This window comes from Acipenser ruthenus, unplaced genomic scaffold, assembly GCF_902713425.1.
Source record: "Acipenser ruthenus unplaced genomic scaffold, fAciRut3.2 maternal haplotype, whole genome shotgun sequence".
Classification (NCBI taxonomy): domain Eukaryota; kingdom Metazoa; phylum Chordata; class Actinopteri; order Acipenseriformes; family Acipenseridae; genus Acipenser; species Acipenser ruthenus.
Genome location: NW_026708779.1, coordinates 312,558 through 330,379, shown reverse-complemented (window position 1 = coordinate 330,379; position 17,822 = coordinate 312,558). Strand labels below are relative to the sequence as shown.

Below are 17,822 nucleotides of genomic sequence, written 5' to 3'. Positions count from 1 at the left end.
TAACTATATTTACCTTATACAGGGCAGCAGCGTGGAGTAGCGGTTAGGGCTCTGGACTCAGCATGTGTGCTGAAACCTTGCCCACATAATGTCCAAGCAAATCAAATCCACAGCCAATGAATGCCGAGATTTATTTTGATTACAGGAACACATCATCATCATCATCATCATGTCAGTTTTATAATATCACATGGTTAGCATATGTGAAGAGAGAGCTACAGAGTGCGCCCAAGGGGAAAAAAAAAACAAACATTATTCATAATCTTTTAAATCTAAACAAACCAAACCCAGATCACACTAAGAGAAGTGAAAATAGACTAGTTTATTATTATTATTATTATTATTATTATTTATTTCTTAGCAGACACCCTTATCCAGGGCGACTTACAATTGTTACAAGATATCGCATTATTTTTACATACAATTACATTATTTTTACATACAATTCCCCATTTATACAGTTGGGTTTTTACTGGAGCAATCTAGGTAAAGTACCTTGCTCAAGGGTACAGCAGCAGTGTCCCCCACCTGGGATTGAACCCACGACCCTCCGGTCAAGAGTCCAGAGCCCTAACCACTACTCCACACTGCTGCTTTATGTTAAAGTTAACAAGAGCACTTTACTGTTTATAATATATAATAGTTGGGCTTCAGTGAGTTACAGGAAAATTATTATTTAAGTAATTTGATACATTCTAAATCAATCTGATAGACATATAGATAGATAGATAGATAGATAGATAGATAGATAGATAGATAGATAGATAGATAGAAATGCAAACAGAGTGTATAGCTAGACAGATAGATGGGCTTCAGTGAGTTACAGGAAAATAATTCCATCTAGGGTTTCTGTGATGTCATAAACTACGAGAGCGATGGGTGGAGTTTCTAAACTGTCACAGAAACCCGAGATGGAATTGTTTTCCTGTAACTCACTGAAGAGGCACATCTCTTATTTTTTATAATCCACGGATGCCCTTGTGATGCTAATATTAAAGAAGACGAGGTTCAGCAGTACAGTTGGGGTTTTTTTAAACAGTGTTTCAGTGCTGTAGACGTTCTGTGTCGTTATCCGTTAGAGCTTCAGCTTCATTTGTTTGAGATACATAAAATAAGTTAGTAGCTTTATTGATCCCAGAATCTCATCAAGCAGCTTCTTGAAGGATCCCAGGGTGTCAGCTTCAACAACATTACTGGGGAGTTGGTTCCAGACCCTCACAATTCTCTGTGTAAAAAAAGTACCTCCTATTTTCTGTTCTGAATGCCCCTTTATCTAATCTCCATTCCCCTGGTCCTTGTTTCTTTTTTCAGGTCCCCTGGGTCGACATTGTCTATACCTTTTAGGATTTTGAATGCTTGAATCAGATCGCCGCGTAGTCTTCTTTGTTCAAGACTGAATAGATTCAATTCTTTTAGCCTGTCTGCATACAACATGCCTTTTAAACCCGGGATAATTCTGGTTGCTCTTCTTTGCACTCTTTCTAGAGCAGCAATATCCTTTTTGTAACGAGGTGACCAGAACTGAACACAATATTCTAGGTGAGGTCTTACTAATGCATTGTAAAGTTTTAACATTACTTCCCCTGATTTCAATTCAACACTATTTTGTCATCTATATATATATGTAACAAAAAAACAACCTACTGCTGGACAGAGCGAAACTCAGAGTCTTTAGCAGCTGAATAACCCGTCCTGGGCCCTCCTGATTGCCCAGAGGAAGACACTTGTGGGGGCACAGCAGCAGCGGGGGGAAGGGGAGGGGAAACAGACAGCAGCCCCCCGGCCAGCTTCCCCATGGTGGCCCCCAGGCCCTCGAGGGCCCGCACCACGTCGGGCAGGACGGCAGCCAGAACGGCCACGGAGTTGGCCATGGAAGCCATGTGTCCTTCCATGCGCTGCTGCATCAGCGCTGCCCCACGGGCCTGCTCCACTTGCCCCTGCAGCAGCTGCGAGAGAGACGCCTGGACCTGGGTCAGGGCGTCCAGGGAGGGCTGGGAGGGAGGCTGGAGGCCCGCGGGTCTGAGAGGGGGAGCGGGGGGGGGGCCGGCTCCCGATCGAGGGGTGCAGGCCGGACGGGGGGTGGGGGGCGGTTTGGGAGGGGAGGGGGCTGTAGAGTCTGCCGCAGCCTGTGGAAGGAGGGCCCCTGAGGTGGTGGTGTGAGGTCTTCTGGGGGACCCCAGCTCCCCGCGGGCAGGGTCTGGGTTGGGGGGTCGATGACGGTGCTGGAGGGGGCGGGGCCATGCCTGGGGGGGTTCTGCTGTTGCTAGGGAAGCTCTCTTCCTCTGCTTCCGGGTCTGGGCGATGGAGAGGCGGAGCGGGCAGGCGAAGGAAGGTGGAGGATGAGGAGGCAGCCTGGGGGAACGGTTCTGCGAGAGACAAAACAAACAGACAAACAAAACAGGGTCACCGTTAACCGTCCCGTCCGCCCGTTTATATATTAAGTGCAGGGGGGGAGTCACACAGTCAGGGGAGCGCAGGGGTCCCCGAGGGTCTCCCCTGGTAAAGGCACGGCCGCGTGGTGTGCAGGGGGGAGTCACACAGACAGGGGAGCGCAGGGGTCCCGGAGGGTCTCCCCTGGTAAAGGCACGGCCGCGTGGTGTGCAGGGGGGGAGTCACACAGTCAGGGGAGCGCAGGGGTTCCCGAGGGTCTCCCCTGGTAAAGGCACGGACGCGTGGTGTGCAGGGGGGAGTCACACAGTCAGGGGAGCGCAGGGGTACCCGAGGGTCTCCCCTGGTAAAGGCACGGCCGCGTGGTGTGCAGGGGGGGAGTCACACAGTCAGGGGAGCGCAGGGGTCCCCGAGGGTCTCCCCTGGTAAAGGCACGGCCGCGTGGTGTGCAGGGGGGGAGTCACACAGTCAGGGGAGCGCAGGGGTCCCCGAGGGTCTCCCCTGGTAAAGGCACGGCCGCGTGATGTGCAGGGGGGAGTCACACAGTCAGGGGAGCGCAGGGGTCCCCGAGGGTCTCCCCTGGTAAAGGCACGGGCACACCAAATTAAAAAAAAAAAATCAATCTCCACTCACGTTCCCTGCCGCTGCAGTCGCGCCCCTTCTCCAGCGCGCTGGCGCTCCACGTCGCCAGAATCCGCACCTCCTCCAGGGTCATGGGGGTCAGATCCTGGCCGGGGGGGTCCCTGGCGCCCCCCCCTCCCCTCTGAGCCGACCGGAGAGCCAGCGCCTTCTGCTTGACCCCCATGCGGTACATGTAGAACCTTTTCTGCACGTCGTGCCAGGTCCTCTTGCAAGGGCCTCCCAGCGCGTTCACCTGGTTCGCCATGTCCTGCCAGACCCTCTTCCTCACCGCCAGGGCCTCCTTGTTCTTCCCAAACAGCGCCTCCGTCTTCGCCAGCACCCCCTGGACGATCACGCTCAGCTCCCGTCGGGTGAATTTGCGCTTGCGTTCCCGGGGGGTGAGGGTTTTGGGGCGCTGGGGGGCGTAGGGAGCAGGGCGGTCCTGCAGAGAGCGCAGCAGGGTCCGCGAGGGTTCAACCGCGTTTTCGGGCTCCGAGTCCTCTTCTTTGATGCAGATTATTTCCGGGACGCCCTCGTTCGAGGATCCCCCGAACGGGCCCGTTTCGGATTCCAGTTCGGGATCCTCGGATTCCAGTTCGGGAGAACGCTCCCCGTCCTCCGTTTGGGACAGGAACCAGTCTTGCTCAGGACTGTCCTCCTCTTTGATGTGTGCAGGATTCATTCTCAAACACGGTACTCTGGGCTTTGCCTGTGCTGCTGCTGCTACTGCAATGTCACAGCCTACAGGAAATCAGAAACAAAGAAAAGAATCGCTTTTAAAATGAGAATTCATTTTAAAATCTTAAATTTCTTTATCTCTTATGAAGCTGAGGGAGTTCATTCTATATAGAGGGTGTGGAATTCAATATGTTAACAAGGGAACATTATTCAGCAGCTTTCACTGGACTCTATGAAGCTGAGTGAGTTCATTCTATATAGAGGGGGTGGAATTCAATATGTTAACAAGGGAACATTATTCAGCAGCTTTCATTGGACTCTATGAAGCTGAGGGAGTTCATTCTATATAGAGGGGGTGGAATTCAATATGTTAACAAGGGAACATTATTCAGCAGCTTTCACTGGACTCTATGAAGCTGAGTGAGTTCATTCTATATAGAGGGGTGGAATTCAATATGTTAACAAGGGAACATTATTCAGCAGCTTTCATTGGACTCTATGAAGCTGAGGGAGTTCATTCTATATAGAGGGGGTGGAATTCAATATGTTAACAAGGGAACATTATTCAGCAGCTTTCATTGGACTCTATGAAGCTGAGGGAGTTCATTCTATATAGAGGGGGTGGAATTCAATATGTTAACAAGGGAACATTATTCAGCAGGTTTCATTGGACTCTATGAAGCTGAGGGAGTTCATTCTATATAGAGGGGGTGGAATTCAATATGTTAACAAGGGAACATTATTCAGCAGGTTTCATTGGACTCTATGAAGCTGAGGGAGTTCATTCTATATAGAGGGGGTGGAATTCAATACAGAAACAAAAATGTCATTATAGCTTCGAAAAACATGTTGCTATAACTTGTATTAAACGTATTTAAAGCAAATGTCATATCAGACGTATTGCTAATTCTAGCAGCATCGACATTATTAAATGCGCTTTGTTAACACAACATAAACACGTGATGATACGCCGTTAGGAATGATAACAACGGACGACACGCCGAATGTTTTTGAAAACAAACTCAACTCAGATAATAGATTATTATTATTATTATTATTATTATTATTATTATTATTATTATTTGGTAATGTCGTAAAAACGTTTACAAATGTATTGCACGCCACGTACACTTTTGGATATTAATTCGGACGTGTTTGTTTGTTGTGTGAATCCCTCTCAAAAAAAATAAAAATCATTTGCATGGTTTATATATCCTGCATAGGATCCAGTTGTGTTTATTCTAATAGGAATGGTATTTTATTCGGTTTCATATTCGCTGATATGAAACTGTTTGTTTTTATTTCACGCAATGGGGATACACAAACAAAAAAAAAACACACACAGACAGACGAAACAACTTCACAAAAAAACTAAAAAGTTTTTTTAAAAAATTTACTCACAAAATCAGCATCCGGATCCCCTTCGCTTTGACAAAACAACATTGATGTCTTAGAAACCCGCCCACCGTGCACGTTGATTGGGTGGTCTGGCAGCTCAGGCTGCGGCGATTGGTCCGACTTGCTTGTCTGTTTCGTGACCCAGAAAGGAAACACGTCATCGACATTTTTTTTTTTTTTTGCCGTGCTGGAATTTTTTCTTAAAGAGACAGGCACAAATTATTATTATTATTATTATTATTATTATTATTATTATTATTATTATTATTATTATTATTATTATTAATTCTTAGCAGACACCCTTATCCAGGGCGACTTACAATTGTTACAAGATATCACATTATTTTTACATACAATTACACATTTATACAGTTGGGTTTTTACTGGAGCAATCTAGGTAAAGTACCTTGCTCAAGAGTACAGCAGGAGTGTCCCTCTACCTGGGATTGAACCCACGACCCTCCGGTCAAGAGTCCAGAGCCCTAACCACTACTCCACACTGCTGCCCCTATAAAATAAAGCGAAATTATTATTATTTATTTCTTAGCAGACGCCCTTATCCAGGGTGACACAATCAGAAGATATTATTTTTACATACAATTCCCCATTTATACAGTTGGGTTTTTACTGAAGCAATCTAGGTAAAGTACCTTGCTCAAGGGTACAGCAGCAGCGTCCCCCACCTGGGACTGAACCCACGACCCTCCGGTCAAGAGTCCAGAACCCTAACCACTACTCCACACTGCTGCCCCTATAAAATAAAGCGAAATTATTATTATTTATTTCTTAGCAGACGCCCTTATCCAGGGTGACACAATCAGAAGATATTATTTTTACATACAATTCCCCATTTATACAGTTGGGTTTTTACTGAAGCAATCTAGGTAAAGTACCTTGCTCAAGGGTACAGCAGCAGTGTCCCCCACCTGGGACTGAACCCACGACCCTCCGGTCTTTTTCATTTTGTATGTCCTTCTTCAAATTGTAACTTTACTGTACTGCGCTCCGACTTTTTAAACTTTCACGCGATTTGATTGGCTCTTGCGAGGGTGTAATTTGCATATCCCGATTACCCATCACTCTTTACTGCTTTCTCCCCAACTTGACTCTGAAAGCTCCTTGTATTTACATGTGTGTAATCTGTTATACAGCAGCGCCCTCTGGTGGACTGTTACATTAGTGCACCGCGACCACGCGATGGCGCTGACTCGCTGTTTAAGACGCGGTTTGTGATTGGTTTATACAGCGATTGCCGAAGAGCACTTGAGTCAGTATTTGTCAGTGACACCTTTGCCAGCAAGCTTTTGTTAGGAAATGTACTAACCAACAGTGGGACCTCCCAGAGACAGGTGTATTTAATCTGAGATCATGTGACACTTTAATTGCACACAGGTGGACTCCATTCAACTAATTATGTGACTTCTAAAGACAATTGGTTGCACCAGAGCTTATTTAGGTGTGTCATAGCAAAGGGGGTGAATACTTATGCAATCAATTATTTTCTGTTTTTTATTTGTAATTAATTTAGAACAATTTGTAGATTTTATTTTTCGCTTTGACATTATGGACTTTTCTTGTGTTGATCAGTGACAAAAACTCCTAATTAAATCCATGTTGTAACACAATAAAATGTGGAAAAGTCCAGGGGGGGGGGTGGGGTGGGGGGGGGGGGGTTAATAATTTTGAGAGCCACTGTATGTTTTATATATATAAAAAAAGTAAGAACACACAGTTTTAAATAATTATTTTATTTTCATTTTTTTTTGTCATATATAATCACACAACTTTATTTAAATCCAGCCAAGCGAAATGAAAAGAATCAAAAATAACAGATGCAAATATATATATTTCCCTGAAAACTTAAGTAAAGTGCTTTCAATATTACAGAACGAGGAAAAGAAAAGAAAGTAGAATTATAATTGATCGCATCATTTGGAATGCAGTGCAGGAGCTGTGACGTCTCTCGGTTAGCCGCCATGGCAACGGTAGAAGGTCACCAACTGGACGGGGCCTCGGGTACGAAAGTCGCACATCTTCTGCGTGTCCAACAGCGGTTTCCCTGCGCAGGCCAGCGAAATATTGGGACCCAGGGACCCGCCTTGTTCCCGCTGCAGCAGCTCCTTAACACGGAGCACCGTGTCGGAGGCTTTCACCTGCATTTCGACTGCTTTCCCGTTGTTGCCGATAAAGATCTTCACAGCTACCGGGCTGCGGGCGTCAGCGTCGTCGTTGCCTGGCAACACTGCCTTCAGAGACGTGTGACAGACTTGATGAAGGAAGCCACAGTAAACTGGCTCAACGTTTTTCTCCGCTTTCTGCAGAGACACGGCTGGAGCGCAGCCTTCACGAAACTGGGGAGGGAAAATAAAAAAAACAAACACGAAACCTGTTTTAATTGCTTCAGTATTGATCAACACAGCCCCATATTGATAAACACAGGAGGCTGTGTGGTCCAGTGGTTAAAGAAACGGGCTTGTAACCAGGAGGTCCCCGGTTCAAATCCCACCTCAGCCACTGACTCATTGTGTGACCCTGAGCAAGTCACTTCACCTCCTTGTGCTCCGTCTTTCGGGTGAGACGTAGTTGTAAGTGACTCTGCAGCTGATGCATAGTTCACACACCCTAGTCTCTGTAAGTCGCCTTGGATAAAGGCGTCTGCTAAATAAACACATAATAAAACTGTAAACGCTTAACCTTAAACATAGTTCAAAACTATAAACAAATAACCGTAAACACTAATAAAACACAAAAAAAACGTCTAAAGTCAAGGACAGAACGACCTACTAATGGAAAAATCAAGGAATCGCTTGTAAAATATTACCAGCGTACTGTGATGTAGTGCTATATTTAGACGCGAGGGGCCGCTGTTATCTACCAAGAGTTTTCTTACGGCTATTGTATTCTTTGCTTGTATGTATAGGTGATGCGGCGCCCCCTGTCGACCCCGCAGCGCTACACAGCCCTGCCCACGTATAGGTTAAAATGAGAAGTCCGTGTTTTTTTTTGAATTACCACAAAGAAACTGAACTGTTGTTTTTGTTTTTTTAAGCACGGGGGTTTCCGCCTCCAGGCTGATTAAAATAAAACGCGTAGCTGCAATGAAAAAGGGTATTTTTTTTTTCCCAGTGTTTGTTAATGCGGTCAAAACGAAAGCAAAACGAAAACTATTTGTATTAAAAATGAATAATCTATCTATTAATATATATATATATATATATATATATATATATATATATATATATATATATATATATATATATATATATATATATATATATATATATATATATATATATTATTTTATTAATTTTGAAAAAGGGACGTTTGTACCGGTATGTTTTATGTATGTATTGCTTCTCAGAGTGTTTTCACTCGCTTCTCTGCGGCAGCCGACAGCGTTTGTATCTAAAACTATAGAAAAATGACAATAAATAAACTTGAACGGCTGTATTGTACATTATTAATTTAATTGACGTGTATTAATTTTGTTTAATCGATCAGTCTATCTATCTATCTATCTATCTATCTATCTCTCTGTGACAAATATACATTTTTCAAGCGCAGGTTTTACAATTGGCAAGGCTGCTTTTTGGTGAGCGATCGTCCATTAAAATCTTTTTTTTGGTCTCGTTCTCTTCATAAATTATCAAATGTCTTTTTACATTTACAACTCCTAAACAAAGACCAACTCGCGTCAAAACTCTTCTTAAACCGTTTAAAAGTACTGAAAAAAAAACCTGTCCATTAGAAAAAAAATAACAATACTAAAACGATAAACAGGAAACGAATCGGCTCGCATACAATTAAACTACAGCATACAGAACACCGGATATCAGCCTTTTATGAAAAAAGCAGATACGAATATATATATATATATATATATATATATATATATATATATATATATATATATATATATATATATATATATATATACATTTTAAAATCTATTTCTTAACCCGGGCTGAAGAAGGAAAAGCTTTGACAGAGGATTCTCAGCAATTCTCAAAATACGATCTTTAATTAAAATCAGAGAGAGATAGAGAGAGAGCAACTTCATTCACTTAAACCGGTTTAAAATAACAAGAAACGCCTTGTGTGAACGTAACCCGTCTCGGTTTCATCACAGTAATTACAGCAGAGAATTCAGAACATACCTGGGTTTGTTGCACACGACAGAACTCCATTCTCTCTTTCTCTGGTCTGTTTCTTCTGATAGCGGCTCGTTTCAGTTTCTTCTTATATAGCCTACAGCAAACCGGGAAGTCCCTGAAGCGAAGCCAACTCTCATCATCATCAGCAAACCTGGATACCACGGTGCTTTCGCACGACGTTTTTGCACTGTGACCATGTTGCGCCCATGGTTATTATAATGCGTGTACCAAAGTCTAACCTGCTTTGCCACTTTGTATTTGAATAGGCTTTACCAGACCTCTCTGTGCTTTACAATGCATCCCTATGCCTTACCAGACCTCTCTGTGCTTTATAATGCTTCCCTATGCTTTACCACACCTCTCTGTGTTTTACAATGCTTCCCTATGCTTTACCAGACCTCTCTGTGCTTTACAATGCTTCCCTATGCTTTACCAGACCTCTCTGTGCTTTACAATGCTTCCCTATGCTTTACCAGACCTGTCTGTGCTTTACAATGCTTCCCTATGCTTTACCAGACCTCTGTGCTTTACAATGCTTCCCTATGCTTTACCAGACCTCTCTGTGCTTTACAATGCTTCCCTATGCTTTACCAGACCTCTCTGTGCTTTACAATGCTTCCCTATGCTTTACCAGACCTCTCTGTGCTTTACAATGCTTCCCTATGCTTTACCAGACCTGTCTGTGCTTTACAATGCTTCCCTATGCTTTACCAGACCTCTGTGCTTTACAATGCTTCCCTATGCTTTACCAGACCTCTCTGTGCTTTACAATGCTTCCCTATGCTTTACCAGACCTCTCTGTGCTTTACAATGCTTCCCTATGCTTTACCACACCTCTCTGTGTTTTACAATGCTTCCCTTTGCTTTACCAGACGTCTCTGTGCTTTACAATGCTTCCCTTTGCTTTACCAGACGTCTCTGCGCTTTACAATGCTTCCCTATGCTTTACCAGACCTCTCTGTGCTTTACAATGCTTCCCTATGCTTTACCAGACCTCTCTGTGCTTTACAATGCTTCCCTATGCTTTACCACACCTCTCTGTGCTTTACAATGCTTCCCTATGCTTTACCAGACCTTTCTGTGCTTTACAATGCTTCCCTATGCTTTACCACACCTCTGTGTGCTTTACAATGCTTCCCTATGCTTTACCAGACCTCTCTGTGCTTTACAATGCTTCCCTATGCTTTACCAGACCTCTCTGTGCTTTACAATGCTTCCCTATGCTTTACCAGACCTCTCTGTGCTTTACAATGCTTCCCTATTTTTTACCAGACCTCTCTGTGCTTTACAATGCTTCCCTATGCTTTACCACACCTCTCTGTGCTTTACAATGCTTCCCTATGCTTTTACTGTGGGGAACTTTTTATAAGGGTACATATGTCACATTCAGGTAAACACCTCTTTAGCATTATCAATATAATATAATGCATTATGGTATTGTTTCACGGCATTTAATATCGCTCACTGTCTCCTCATTCTAACCACGGCACAGAAGACCGAAGCTTGAAGGGGCATTCGGGTTCTTTCGAATTCTCTGTTTTGCTGAGCACTGCGATTTATATATATATATATATTTACAAAGCAGCCTGCCCCTCGAATGGTACCTATTGGGTTTAGCGAAAGCCAGGCAGGTAAGGGGTTAAGTCCGCAAGGTGATTTCTCGAGCTGGTAACCCCCAGGGCAGCTCATCGGTTTGGTGTTTTTCAGTCTCGTTGCTGTGTATGGTTATATTTTCTCTGGCACAATTAAAAGGGGAATAAACCAGTCCTTGTTTATGGTGTGTGCTGGGAAGTTCCGTGTGTGCGCATGTGTGTGTGTGTGTGTGTGTGCGTGCGAGTGGTTGGGGGACGGATGGAATAATAATCACCTGACTTTTAAGAAATCGGTCGCCGTTGCCAAACAGCAAAGTGCTTTCGTTTTCAGCAGCCTGTTCCATTAACCCACAATAAAACACGCAGGCAAGGCAATATTAAGAAAAGCTACAAGCGGCTAACACTGAGTGACTCTTTCCACTAGAAGGCTCCTTTTCGGGGTCTTCAAATGTTGTAGGGAAGTTGTCTGTCAGTCTGTGAGTGTGTGTGTGCGTGAGTCTGTCTCACTGTGTGTGTGTGTGTGTGTGTATGCGTGAGTCTGTCTCAGTCTCTGTGTGTGTGTGTGTATGCGTGAGTCTGTCTCAGTCTCTGTGTGTGTGTGTGTATGCGTGAGTCTGTCTCAGTCTGTGTGTGTGTGTGTGTCTCAGTCTATGTGTGTGTGTGTGAGTGTCTCAGTCTGTGTGTGTGTGTGTGTGTGTGTGAGAGTCTGTCTGTCTATGTGTGTGTGTGTGTATGCGTGAGTCTGTCTCAGTGTGTGTGTGTGTGTGTGAGTCTGTCTCAGTCTCATTGTGTGTGTGTGTGTGTGTGTGTGAGCGTGCGTGATCAAGATGGATGAAAAATCAGCTGACTTCTAAGAAATCGGTCGACGTGCTTTCACTTTCAACATCCTGCCAGTCGAAAGTTCATTCAATCTTATATATATATATATATATATACACACACACACACACACAACTATAAAATATACTTCCAATAACAACATGGCCAAAATACACATAAATAGGCTTTCTGTAATCAGATACAGCTACCCAAGCATGTTTCTCACTCTACAGAGAGTGTCGTTTTCTTTATCTGATGCTGTTCTAATCAAAACAACATCCTGCACCCCCCTCCCCCTCCCTCTCCCCCTTTCATCATCTCCTCCCTCCCTCTCTCCTCCCCCCTCCTCAAACCTTCACACCAGCAAACTGTTTAACACAGACACACAACCTCCTTCCTGCAGGAACACATTTATTTAGAAATAAGTAAACTGATTAGACCTCACACCTAGTATAGAACGAAGTCATGTTTGTTGTTAAATCATGGGAACGTCAGACAGATGGAAATCTGCGAGAGCTGCTTCCATGAGAACTCAACCAGTTTCATGACTATCGTCTCCTGTAAGAGGTGTCCCAGAGAGGCGGCACCTCTGACACAAGCCCCCTCCCTCTCCCTCTCCCTCTCCCTCTCCCTCTCCCTCTCTCTCTCTCTCTCTCTCCGAGTTCAATTTAGGAAGGACAGCGTTTGAAATTAGATGCACAGACCCTGTAGGATGTGAATCTTCTGATGTAAGGATTGCAGGAGGCTGTGTGGTCCAGTGGTTAAAGAAAAGGGCTTGTAACCAGAAGGTCCCCGGTTCAAATCCCGCCTCAGCCGCTGACTCACTGTGTGACCCTGAGCAAGTCACTTCACCTCCTTGTGCTCCGTCCTTCAGGATGAGACGTCAAACAAACGAGCTCCTATTGGAAGTGACTCTGCAGCAGCCACTGACTCCCTGTGTGTGTGAGACCCTGAGCAAGTCACTGAACCTCCTTGTGCTCCGTAGTTCGGGTGAGACGTAGTTGTAAGTGACTCTGCAGCTGATGCATAGTTCACACACCCTAGTCTCTGTGAGTCGCCTTGGATAAAGGTGTCTGCTCAATAAACTAATAATAATAATTGTAAAAAAAACCTGTGTTCTTTTGTGATTAGTTTTAAGGAAAAACACGAAACCACATTTAAACAGGAAAATGCTGTTGTTTTTTGTATCGCTGTGATGCATGCTTGGAGAGAGGATACCTGCAAACTGCTGTTATCTTCAATAAAACTACACCCATCCGGACTGGAAAACAAGAAGCCCACGACTCCTCTTTCGCTGCCTCTTTCCTTGCGTTGATCACAACACATCCCAAATCGACAGAACAGGGAGTTCCAGCCAGCCCACAGTCCCATTACATTTCATAAATGCAAACAAATCAAAACCAAAAAAGAAAACGCTGTTGTTTTTTTATTTATTTCACAGGTAAGGGAACACGTACAGATCTGACCGAGTCACTGAGTCCCGTTTCAGACGGACACGCGGCTGTAAGGCGGGCTGCGGTACGGATCGGTCAGGTCTCTGCGGGACGTTCTTCTGAATAGAACGCATGACAGAGAATCGAGTTTCACATCCCCTCTCGTCCCAGCTGCAGGAGATGACGTCTCTCACCTTTCAGTTGGGCGGACTAATCAATAGAAAGTTGCTATCGTAATGTAGGATGGGTTAGTTGGTGCGATGAAAGGCTTCACCTGTCCTCGTCTGTGTCTGTGGTTAAGAATATAATGAGAGAGACATCCTACACTCTGTCTCAGAGGGGGAGAGAGAGAGAGAGAGAGAGACAGAAGAGAGAAGAAACAGAGAGAGAAGAAACAGAGAGAACAGAGAGAGAGAAGAAATAGAGAGAGAGAGAGAGAGAGAGAGAGAGAGAAGAGAGAAGAAACAGAGAAGAGAGAAAGAGAGAACAGAGAGAGAAGAAATAGAGAGAGAGAGAGAGAGAGAGAGAGAGAGAAGAGAGAAGAAACAGAGAAGAGAGAAAGAGAGAACAGAGAGAGAAGAAATAGAGAGAGAGAGAGAGAGACAGAAGAGAGAAGAAACAGAGAAGAGAGAACAGAGAGAAGAAATAGAGAGAGAGAGAGAGAGAGAGAGAGAGAGACAGAGAGGACAGACAGACACAGAGAGAAGACAGAAGAAACAGGAGAGAGAGAAAGAGAAAGAAGAAACAGAGAGACACACAGACAGACAGAGAGAACGAGAGAGTTGCCGGCCCAACTGAAAAAACAGCTCCCTGGAACGGAATGATTCCTCCGTCTCCTAGCAACACCCCGGGGGGGGGGGGGTGGGGGGGGTCACTCGGTGTGCTCGGGTGCACCAGTCTTAGCCTTCCCCGGAGCCCTGGGCCGGCCACTCTTGGGTTCCGCTTTGTTCTTGTTTTTCTGGAGGAGGAGGAGGGTGTCTCGTTTCTCAATCCGTCGCAGCTGCTTCCTCTTCATGCGTTTCATCTTGGCCGGGTTTCGGATCTAGAAGGGAAGGCACGAAAAAAGAACAACATGTTTGAAATGAAATCGCTCTCGTTCCCCCTCCCCTCTCCTCCCTGCGGCTTACCGATAACCTGGCTGTGCTCAAGCGATCGCAGGCAACTGCAAAATACTGAACGCACTGTTTACATGCCCTTAATAACTACAGAACATCCTGCTTCATCACAGATCAGACAAGCAGCTCTCTACACAGACAGACAGACAGACAGACAGACAGATAGATAGACAGACAGATAGATAGACAGACAGATAGATAGACAGACAGATAGATAGACAGACAGATAGATAGACAGACAGATCAGATAGATAAAGATAGACAGATAGATAAAGACTGACAGACAGGCAGACAAGATAGACAGACAGACAGATGGATAGACAGACAGATAGATCAGATAGATAAAGACTGACAGACAGGCAGACAGACAGACAGACAGGCAGGCAGGCAGGCAGACAGACAGATCACAGATAGACAGATAGATAAGATAGACAGATAAGATCAATAAGATAGATCAGATAGAGAGATAGACAGACAGATGGATAAGATAGATAGAGACACATATAGATATATAAATATGAAAACACAGATAAAATGATACTCACCACTTGCACAATTTCAGACTTTCTTTCGTTTTCCTCCTTTCTTTTGAGATTCTCCTCCCTTCGTTTTCTCTTGTCCTGGTAGAAAATTAATCACAGAGAGTGTTTCTATATACTGTAGATATCACACACACACACACACACAGTGTCTATATACTGTAGATATCACACACACACACACACACACACAGTGTCTATATACTGTAGATATCACACACAGACACACACACACACACACACACACACACACACACACACACACACAGTGTCTATATACTGTAGAGATCACACACACACACACACACACACACAGTGTCTATATACTGTAGATATCACACACACACACACACACACACACACACACACACACACACAGCGTCGGGTGATCTGAACCTCCTTTTCTTGAAGCTCTGGGAGCTGCCAGCCTCCTCTTACCTCTTTCTCTTTGGCTTTGTCTCCCTTCAGCTGATTGGCTAAATCCTTGGTGAGTTTCTTCTCCTTCTTGGCGTTCATTTTCTTCTCCCAGGAGGTTCGCAGAGGCTTATCGTTCACCATGTTCGAAAACCTGACAAGCGACATCTGTGTTAATGTTTTAAACAAAACACAAAACAGATTCTCGATTTATACCTCTCTATCTATCTATCTATCAGATAGATAGATAGATAGCTAGACAGATAGAGAGACAGATAGAGAGAGGAGATAGAGAGCTATAGATAGACAGAGAGAGGGAGAGAGAGACAGACAGGCAGAAGAAAGAGAGACAGACAGAGAGAGAGAGAGACAGAGAGACAGACACACAGAACGAACTACAGCTATGGCCAAAAGCATTGCATCAACCTACAGAAATCCGACTCCTATTCCACAGCAGCATCACCCAGTCCAAGTTTTACTACCAGCTTGATCAGCCCCAGTGTGTCTAGCTAACAAGCTCAGATGTGTCTTATTATTAAACTCCTAGTGAAACCAGGACTGGATCACACTGCTGTGCAATTATTATTATTATTATTATTATTATTTATTATTATTATTATTATTATTATAAATTGATTTACCTTTTTTTGTGACGCTCTTTCCAGATTCTTCCAGATTTGGGTTTCCCTAACGGAACCAACAGCCGGTTCGGTTCGGATCCAGTCGGGGGTTTACCGTCAGCGGTCCACCCGTCCAACTTTATTCTCTTTGAAGAACCGCCGCTGACGTTCTCTTTCTCACTCGCCACGGATTTTCCGGGACCGTTAATATCACGCGTGTTTTTATCCACTGTCGGTTCGGGAGCCGGCTTAATCGCCTCGTTATTAATAATAACATTAGCATCGCTTGTCGGAGTCGCGTCTTTCGTCACGGATAAGTCATGAGGCTCCGTTTGCGGTTTCTTCACTTGAACCTCGATCCCATCCCTTGTTTTGTCCTCGGTAGATTCCGCCGTCTCCGCCCGAACCGGCTCGTTTAAATCCGACGCCACTTCGGTTTTATCATCCATAACATCCCGCTCCGGATCCGCACCGGGGTCGCTCCTAATCTCAAAAACGCGAACCGATTTTCGGCTGCGGGTTTTGGTAGCGGCGGAGGGAGTTCGCCCGGGTTCTGGTACCTCCGAGGCGGCTGGCAGCGTGATCTGGACCCGGCTGCGGCGGCCAGACCTGGTTCGGGTCGCTGTTGCCTCCGGGTCCAGCTCGACTCCCGTCGGCGGTTCCGAAATCTGAGGCGGGACCGGTTCGGGTTTGGTTCTTTGGCTGCGCCTCGACATTGCTGTGTGAATTATGGGATGCTTTTATTTTTAAAAAAATGAAGCGATGCTTGCGTGTGATTGAAAACTGCTGCAGAAATGCGCACACGTGTGAGAGAGAGGAGAGAGTTCTTCCTCGTTCGTAGATTACACGCGTCCGGGACCATAGATACAAACATCTTAAACCAGCACAGAACTCTGAAGTTGACTGCGCGTTTGCGCCACCTGTCGGCTGGAGTCCCCCCCCCCCATCCCCCCATCCCCCCATCCCCCCCCCCCCATCCCCCCCCCCCCCAAAACATTTTTCCAAACGAGTCAAAGATCTTATTAAAAAAATAAATACATACAATAAAATAATAATACATTATTATAATAAAGAAAGAAAGAAAGAAAGAAAGAAAGAAAGAAAGAAAGAAAGAAAAATACAATTATAAATGTTTAACAATAAACGTATTTAGTTGTACAGATTTTTGTTTGTTTGTTTTTTATGTATAAAAAATCGATATTATTATTATTATTATTATTATTATTATTATTATTATTAATTTCTTAGCAGACGCCCTTATCCAGGGCGACTTACAATCGTAAGCAAATACATTTCAAGTGTTACAATACAAGTAATACAATAAGAGCAAGAAATACAATAACTTTTGTTCAAGTGTGACAAACCACAATTCAATACAGCAGATAATAGTGATAGTTACATCAGGATATGATTAAATAGTGATAGTTACATCAGGATATGATTAAATAGTGATAGTTACATCAGGATATGATTAAATACAAAATACTACAGGTTAAACACTTGGCAGATTACAGTATTCTGAAGTACAGGATTAAATGCAGTAAAATAGGGGGCAGATAAGAGCAAAATAAAGCGGATTTAAGGAAGGGTGATAGTGTCCCAGGGGAAAGGAGTTCAGCTGGGCGAGGTGTTAGCGAGTCATAAACCAAATGAGCTTGAGTTTTGTCGGCTGGTCAGTCGATTTTGATTGGCTGTTGGACTGTGTGATTCGGTTCGTTCTCATGAATATGCATTTGACTTCTATTAATGTGATTGGCCAGCTCCGAGGCTCCTTGCATCAAAGTCAGGCTTTTTTATAGGCACAGCTGGCAAGTCCGCTTATAACAAGCGGAATTGGGCTTGTTTTCAGTGGGAGTCGCTTTAATTTATTGAGAGTCGCTTTTTTTTTTTTTTTTTTCCTAATAGTGATGTGATTTCAGTTAAAATGGCTGTAGGCGTGGTTTTGGTGATTGACGTGCCAATACATATACACGTCATTAGAACACCCCTCCACCCCACTCTGAAACGGGTTGGGCTTGTTAGACAGGTAGTATCGATCACGCACTATCTGA

At 44.3% G+C, this 17,822-nt stretch overlaps 2 protein-coding genes across 2 annotated transcripts; both read right to left on the bottom strand.

Moving 5' to 3' along the window:
* Positions 1-41: 41 nt before the first annotated feature.
* Positions 42-5,201, bottom strand: LOC131735980 (myb-related transcription factor, partner of profilin-like). Its single transcript, XM_059021738.1, has 3 exons — positions 5,089-5,201; positions 3,022-3,750; positions 42-2,366 (listed from the first exon to the last, which is right to left on the bottom strand). The coding sequence occupies exons 2-3, from the start codon at positions 3,689-3,691 to the stop codon at positions 1,672-1,674; spliced, it is 1,365 nt and encodes a 454-aa protein (XP_058877721.1). The 5' UTR covers positions 3,692-3,750; positions 5,089-5,201; the 3' UTR covers positions 42-1,671.
* A 7,862-nt stretch (positions 5,202-13,063) lies between these two features.
* On the bottom strand, positions 13,064-16,616 carry LOC117410132 (coiled-coil domain-containing protein 86-like). Its single transcript, XM_034016560.3, has 4 exons — positions 15,793-16,616; positions 15,176-15,305; positions 14,744-14,818; positions 13,064-14,125 (listed from the first exon to the last, which is right to left on the bottom strand). Exons 1-4 carry the CDS (start codon positions 16,485-16,487, stop codon positions 13,955-13,957), a joined length of 1,071 nt encoding a protein of 356 aa, XP_033872451.3. The 5' UTR covers positions 16,488-16,616; the 3' UTR covers positions 13,064-13,954.
* Positions 16,617-17,822: the final 1,206 nt, after the last annotated feature.

Bases quoted from the DNA above. Each gene is read 5' to 3' on its own strand.
- LOC117410132 (XM_034016560.3), bottom strand. From the start codon at position 16,487: ATGTCGAGGCGCAGCCAAAGAACCAAACCCGAACCGGTCCCGCCTCAG. The intron at 15,306-15,792 runs GTAAATCAATTT...GTCGCTTGTCAG, and splicing joins AAAGAGCGTCACAAAAAAAG to GTTTTCGAACATGGTGAACG. The intron at 14,819-15,175 runs GTAAGAGGAGGC...ATTTTCTACCAG, and splicing joins ACAAAGCCAAAGAGAAAGAG to GACAAGAGAAAACGAAGGGA.
- LOC131735980 (XM_059021738.1), bottom strand. From the start codon at position 3,691: ATGAATCCTGCACACATCAAAGAGGAGGACAGTCCTGAGCAAGACTGG. The intron at 2,367-3,021 runs GTGAGTGGAGAT...TGTCTCTCGCAG, and splicing joins CGACTGCAGCGGCAGGGAAC to AACCGTTCCCCCAGGCTGCC.